The following is a 7,984-nucleotide window of genomic DNA, read 5'->3' on the forward strand; positions in this document are numbered from 1 at the left end:
CTATTTTTGAAAAATTTAAAAACTAAAAATTAATTATTGATATTTAAACATGTTAAATTTGATATTTTTTATTAGCAATCATTTAAAATCTTAATATTGTTAATAAATATATGATAAGAAGTTATTGCCTCTTTACTTATCAAAAGAGATCACTTTTCAATAAAAAGAACAATTGCAGTGAGACAACCTCAGAGTATTCCCCCAATTAGCTAATTTTATGGCCTATCTTAATCAATTTCTATCAGCTTTAACATTTAAAAATACTTAATATGTAAAAACTCCAGCTACAACATATCTTCAAAATTAAAAAATTGCTTAAGTCAATTTCTATAGCCAATTCTTGATACTTACTTCTAAATGAAATTTTTTTTTCATCAATTGATGTAATAAATCATGGCAATCTCTTTTACTTTATTTTACGTGTTTTATCATCACTCTGCTTTGAAAATTTTAAATATACATTTTAAAAAAAGTCTTACTTGATTTAAGCAGGACAAGTTTTGTTAGGACTTCATTGCACTCTGAATATTGATATAATCAGTAGGGTGTTCATAGGTGATAAATGAAGAGATTTAAATTATGGTCAGTCAATCTTAGGTTCCTTATCACTGTAAACTAATAACTACTAAATTTAAAAATTCTCCCTATTTTTTTTATGCCAGGTAGGATCAGTAAAACAACATCAATAATATAAAGATATATATATTTTCCTAATTAATATGAAATATAAAACATTTTTTATACATTTAATATTTATGAAACTTTCATATAAAAAATTATTTATACTACTTATACATAAATAGTAAACTATATTTCGTCACATATTTTGAAACGCTTACACCTTTGAAATAGATGATTAATTTGGCGACAATGCTTTCTATTACTCGTGATACGATAATATAATTTTAATTAAAACTAATTAATTAATTTAATCATTTAATAAATTCTATAATAATACACTAAGTAATATTAAGACAAGCGTCAATTAAAAAAAAAAAAAAGACTATTTAAATCTTTAAAGGTAATCTTTGGCGTAACAGTTCTCAAGCACTACTCCAACATGGTAGGTTTAACACAATATTCTATTGTTGGGAGCAATAATTAGGGATGATTTTTATGTTATCACATATTTTTTTTCTACAACTTACTAATACATGTCTATGCTTCTTTCCAAGGAACATTTCATATTTTTAATAATTTTTAACCAATCTCATTTGACATATTGAAATATAGATTTCACCATTTTTACATATTTTAGTCCATATTTTCCTTTTAATTTTTTTTTTTTTATTTCAAACAAATTTTTTTATAAATAAAAAATAATTAATTCATAAATACAATTTACAACATAGTTCTTAACTATTTTTCAGGGAGCCTAAAACGTAAGAAGTCAGTGCCATTCAAAACCCCTTTCTTTTTTTGTGAGTTCCATAGTTACTAATGGTTTCTTTTTAACTTAAATCAGATTTAAATTCCAACAATTTCTCCTCCACTTCTGCATCTTTTATTTCAAATCATATCCATTGCCTCAGTTGTTCGTATAATTTGATTTGAGATGCCTAAAATAATGTGTATTATAAAAACATCATTGGCTAATTCTATTGCAAAAACTTTTGTTGCACTTGCATCCATCGGAGAGTTGATTTAAATATGATTCCGGGGTTTTCTACAACTTATTACTTGTTATGAAAAAAAAAATCAATAAGTCAACGTTTTTCAATTTCAAAACATATGAAAACAATCAAACACACAGAAAATGAGAAGTTCAGAAAAAAAATCTTTGACCTCTAATGCAAGTTCAAATAAAATCACTTTTATTTATCAATTTATGCTAAGACAAATATTTCCATCCACAAAATAAATAATCCAATCTGTAAAGTATTTCTAATAAAATTTAGTGGACTAAAGATGCCACATAAAACACTTCGAACAAATTTTCTTTAGGGAACAATCAGGGAAAATCACACAATATCAAGAACAAAAATCCGACTGACCGAAATAAAATTATTAATTCATCTATGCTGGGAAAGAACATGTAAAGATTATTGAGCTTAGTTCAAGAGATTTTATTGCTTTCAAGTATCATACTGATACATACTTGGATCGGTCGATACAAATCAGTTTTTTTGTTTATTTTCATGCTTCTCAAGTTCAATTTTCCCATTATAAATTTTTTTAAAATTAAATTATTTTGATTTCTAATTATGTTCTGTGGTTTCACCCATCTTAATTTTGGATTGTACATACTTTCTTCATATACACATACCTAAAAACAACTGATTAATTCAATAGCATCCTAAATTTGTGTAGAAAAACAGAAGAAATACTCACTAAAAAAAAACTTTACAGAAAGTGTCTTCAGTTGGATGGTTTAATACTAATTAAGTTCCCTATAAAACATGATATCTTTTAATAAACTATAAATCAGTTAAATTAATATACATTCTCTCAAGTTAACCAATAATTTTAGTGTAGCTTCCTGCTTCCACCAACTTGAAGTTATATTAATTAGTTAAAACATAAAAATGCTTAGGACAAACCATCATATCTCCCATACCAAAACAGCTACCAACACACCTCACTCAAAACACAACTGGTCTGGGCTGAGTAGTTGTGACAGCAAAGTGGACAAACATGTTTATTTTAATTTATATATAAATGAATTTACATAAAAATAAATACGTACTTTAACTATTTTATCACATAAAAATTCCATCCACAGTTATCCATAGTAAAAGTGAGTATAGCCCCACTCTCCATGTTAGAGTAGTGCTTGGGAACTAGTATAATACCGTCTAGAATGATACCACCGTGATGGGAACTAGAATAATACCTTCTTTGGTATTATTAATATTATTAGCAATATTTTGACAGAATAAAATCTTTTCATGAATTCCATCAATCCAGTGATCAGTAAAAAAATTTAACCATAACAAAAAAAAATTGTGTTGACGTCTAGTTTATTGTACTTTAAGACAAAGAAGAATAACCAGAAGTAAGCACCAATATTGTATGGTGAAGTTTAAAAAAAAAAAGAAAGAAAGAAAGAAAAACAAAGATATCGTACAATATAAAAATTAATCAAACCAAAATTTCAATATTCTTTCTTTTTCAAAATAAACTTAATATATTAAATACCTTTCATCGTTCAGGATAAAACTAGATAATTTATTTCAAGTCTTTCAGTAAGAAAACCTGCACTGGAAAATCCATAAGTATAAAAAAGTATATAACTAAAAAATGTCTTAAAATAAGAATATACAAACTTGCAATTAGGATAAACTTAAAAAAAAATGTAGGCATTACTATATTAAAAAAACTTACAATGATAATCATCTAATCCCAAGACAGATAATTAAGCCTCTTCATTTAAATGAAATAAGACTGATGGTTTACTGCTGATGAATTACAAATACATTAATTAATAAAAATAAGTTCTTACTTAATTAAAGGATAACAAATTAATTATTTTTATCTAAAACTAAATCTCGTATATTTTTTAACTGAATGTACTTAAAAATAAAAATTGTATTATTAAAAATAACATAATAAACTCAACAATAATTTAAAAATACTGTGATTTAAAAAGACTCAAAAAAATTACTAATAGTACGTGAGAATTAATAAGAGGATAACTTTGAACCAAGCAATTATAAAACAATACCGATTTCAAAAATAAACCAAAAATTGACCTGAAGTAATTCCCCAGCAAAAGTCCTTGCTTGAGCATTAACAGGCACAACTCCATTTATATCAATATAAATAATATCTATAAATTATACTAAAATCTTTTAAGAAATTCCTCAGCACAAATCCTAGCTCGAGCATTAACAGCCAACTTCATTTCACTTATTTCCTTATCAATTTCTTCCATGAAATGTAAAACAAAATCAACCAGCTTATGTTTATACATCTGTTCAGTGTGGAAGTTAGTGATAAGGAAACTGATGTCATAACCTTCTATAGCTTTACGCCTTAAAACAATAAAACTTTCTGACCTCATCATCATAAACCTCATAAATTTTTTACATAGAATCCTCTCAATGTCATCTGCCTGCTTAACAGCTATACTTATTCTAACAGAGTTTATAGAACCTTCAATCAACACTTTTTCTCTTTCATTTCTACTTATCAGAACAGGTGTCAATAAAAGTTCTTTGCTGGTCCTGACTTCAACTTCGGGTTTATTGTGCCTTTCAACGTGTTGCGAGGAAAAATTGTCCAAACACATAGCAGCGTTGAGAGTATGTCTAACAGCAGTCAGATAAGGCCTGAGAGTTGAGGACATAATTAAATACAATACTGAATCTTGAACTAACCTAACAAGTTAACAACCCGTAACTGGCGCAGTCGCGCTAGGGACTGCTTAGTTGGGATGAAAAAAGTAACTGGTGTGAAAAAATAACCGCTTGAGTCAGAAATAACCGAATATTTTAATTGAAATTCCTTCCTTCTAATCATCTTCTTTTTTCCCCCCTGAAAATCGCCTGTCCCACTATTTTAGTTTAGTCAATCGATAAATAAACGGACAATAGATTATTTCTAGATAACAGCCTAGCCCACTTTTGGCTTTTAACTTTAAAATCGTTGCTTTATATAACAAACACGAAAAAGTAATTCAAGTACAATTTGACTTACTTTACTAAAATTTACTTGTCCCTAAAAAAAAATAACGAAAATGGGACAACTCAGGTTTTTCTTCTTCACTATCTTGTTCCTTGTTACTAACCTAATACAGTAAATACAACGAATAAATTATGTTTTTTATTACACAATTTGACAAAGTTAGAATGAAATTAACTACAGTCATAAATTAAAAGGTTTTAACAGTATTGAAAGCGTATGTAATTAATCCTAAACAGAGCTTCAACAATTAAATACCAATCTAAATAAAAATTACTATTATTTTAATATAAAAAAATGACAAACTAAATGTTCTATGAGAGTCACTAATTTTTCATTTTTCCACAGCAAAGAACTATTTCACATTTGTGATTAAAGAAAATATTAATAGTTGTCAAGACATAATTTGTAAGTATAATCCTTCTATTGTCACTCCCTAGCTCGTCACAATGCTAAGACATTACAAGATAGTGATTCCAGTTTCTATTCCGTAAAACTAAAAAAAAATAAATAAATAAATATATTGGCTTTCAGACACGCTTTCAAGTATTCTTATAAAATATAATTTGATTTTTTTTTTTTGAACATACTAATCACTGTAACACTTTTTACCTCTGTCACACAATTTTCAGTATATCTTTAGCCCGTTTTTGGAATAACTACCAATATATCTGAAAAAAAACATACTTTCGTTTCGTGCTCTTAAGTGATCAGGACACATTACCTAGAGACAGAAAGAAACTTTGATTCCTACTTTAGCCGCTTTAGATGGTTCAAGGATGTGAAAGAGAATCAAAACAGCAAAATCAATATACATAAGACTAATGATTCGCACATTTTATATTTTCGTAGCATTTCAGAAGCTGTTTACATACACAATGGATATCTTTATTACGACCTCAAAGGGATCGGTATATTCAGTTACTGTAGCTGATCATCTTTATAACCAATCACTACACAAATCATGAAAATGTGAATAAAATAGGATCGTTTTCAAATTAATTATTGCTTAAAAAAAAACACTAATAAATTACTTTATTTGGATGGATTTAGAACTTTATTTTTTGAAAAAATATGAGCATTTCTAAAGATCCACACCATAGCAGAAATTAGGTACCTTCGCTGCATTCATCTGGTTCTTTTTAGATGTTCAAAACCATAACCTTTTCAATTTAACACATCGTAACAAGTATGGTGGATCACTATTATTCTAACCAAGATCCTAATTTAAATTTTCCGATTTCAAACCCCTTTCGCATCTTGAAGAAATCTTAATACAAGCTGCCTTTTAAAATTGGTTTTTATTATATGTATTCCCTTGTCCATCGGCTGTAGAATGGATGATGTATTTCGCTGTAAAAATTTAACCTTTATAAATTTACAATCTTTTAAATTATAATATGATATGAGCGATTATCGATTATCGATTAGCGATCAGGTAAATGTTTATAAAACAAACCTGTCCCATCAGCGTTAAAGATTTCGCCTTTCGACTTTTGCTTTTTCTAATTCTAGACAAAATCGTGGACAACCAGTCGGTAGATATAAAGGCGCTCGTGTAGCTTTACCGTTAAGTATTTTAAATCCCATGCTATGCCTAGAACAACATCTTTGAATCCATTTAGGTATTTCTGCTTCTGAATGTTGCCAATCACTACGGGGAATCGTCCGCTTTAGTGAGCGAGAGGACTCGTGTAGCTTCACCATTAAGTTTTTAAACCCCATGCCCTATTCCTTGCCTATATCTAGAATGCTACCCTCCGATCCACCTATTTTCCTCAACCCTTGGAAAATTTCAATTATCCAAATGTTTCCCAAACCCTCCAAGCCATTTGAATATTCTTCCTACCATCCTAGTTCACTCCTACCCATTATGTGCAAAATCCTACTCATCTCTCTTTTCTCAGTCCGCAGGTGTTCCTCAAGGTAGTATCTTAGGTCCCATTCTCTATAAAATTTATACAGCTGATGTCCCACCCACCCTAAGACAGTCCTAACAACATACGCTGATGACACATTTGTACTGTCTGTAAATAACGACCCTACTAATGCATCACAAACTCAACAGACACACATAACATCTATTGAAGAATGGTGTCAAAACTGGAGAATCAAAATAAATCCTAACAAATTTCACCAGACCACCTTTACTCTCCGTCGTAAACCTCTACCCTCCTGTCCTACAATATCCTTTTTAAATATTCCACTAACGCCTGTTGAACAGATTCGCTACTTAGGACTTCATCTTGACAAGAGACTTACTTGGAATCCCCATAAAAGACTGAAACGACAAGAAACTGCTCGTAGATTTCGATTGCTACAACAACAACTTGACAAACGCTCCATTCAGTACATAAATTATTATATACTATGATAATTAGCCCAATTTGGACATACGAAATTGAGCTTTGGGGCTCTACCAAACCATCAAATTCCTCCCGTATCCAATCTTTAGAATCCTTGATGCTCCTTATTATGTCACAATAAACTCATCCACAAAGACCTTAACATCCCTTTCGTTGTAGATTTGGCCCGAAATAGATATGCGTCTTCTCATTCCAAACTCCTTACCCATCCTAACCCATTAGTTCTTAATCTCTTATCCTTTACAATCCTCCAAGGCGTCTGAAAGAAGAAGGCCACGGGACCTTTATGCCTAGAACAAAATCTTTGAATCCAACTTCTAGATATTTCTGCTTCTGAATGTTGCCAATTACTACGAGGAATCTTTCGCTTTAGCGAGCAGGAGGGGACAGGAGAACTGTTTCTTTGGATTTTCAACAACTTCACCAATAGCTCATCGATTTCTTCGAGGATGAAATGACGGCGTTAATAAACTTTTAAGAAATTTCCCTTTTCTACTACATATCGTTTGAAGGCCCTATATTTTTAAATTGAAGATATGACTTTAGTGACTTTCGTTCAATTCTTTAGCCAAGGTATCGAACGAGAATCGGGTTAAAGTGAAGGCTGTGGCTGTTTCGATTATGACATTTTTTTAGTACAGATGAGTTTGTTTTTCTTGTTATTGAAGAGTTAGATATGAATTGTAAACTATTCTCACTACTTATCATCCGGGTGTGGAACTGATGACAAACCTGAATCGCTGAAAGAACAAATAAAAAAAAAAAATACATACATATACACTGTAATTTTGTACAATTATTTTTTACCTATCTAATTGTATTAGTACATTAGCCCGATGCATAAAACTCAGCCTACAAAACATACATATGCAAATAATTTCAAAAATTAGTTTCTACCACCCTTAACAAGGAAACGATGCTAAAACTCTTACTAATTAGGTAATCTCTCTCTCTCTCTCTCTCTCTCTCTCTCTCTCTCTCTCTCTCTCTCTCTC

At 29.9% G+C, this 7,984-nt stretch overlaps 1 protein-coding gene across 1 annotated transcript; it reads right to left on the reverse strand.

The window, feature by feature from the left end:
• Positions 1–686: 686 nt before the first annotated feature.
• Positions 687–4,352, reverse strand: LOC106689517 (Actin-related protein 2/3 complex, subunit 4). Its single transcript, XM_067045942.1, has one exon. The coding sequence runs from the start codon at positions 4,286–4,288 to the stop codon at positions 3,782–3,784; it is 507 nt and encodes a 168-aa protein (XP_066902043.1). The 5' UTR covers positions 4,289–4,352; the 3' UTR covers positions 687–3,781.
• Positions 4,353–7,984: the final 3,632 nt, after the last annotated feature.

This window comes from Halyomorpha halys, unplaced genomic scaffold (assembly GCF_000696795.3).
Source record: "Halyomorpha halys isolate HHAL.00 unplaced genomic scaffold, Hhal_1.1 Scaffold1386.1, whole genome shotgun sequence".
Classification (NCBI taxonomy): Eukaryota; Metazoa; Arthropoda; class Insecta; order Hemiptera; family Pentatomidae; genus Halyomorpha; species Halyomorpha halys.

Coding starts and splice junctions, on each gene's coding strand:
- LOC106689517 (XM_067045942.1), bottom strand. CDS start 4,288: ATGTCCTCAACTCTCAGGCCTTATCTGACTGCTGTTAGACATACTCTC.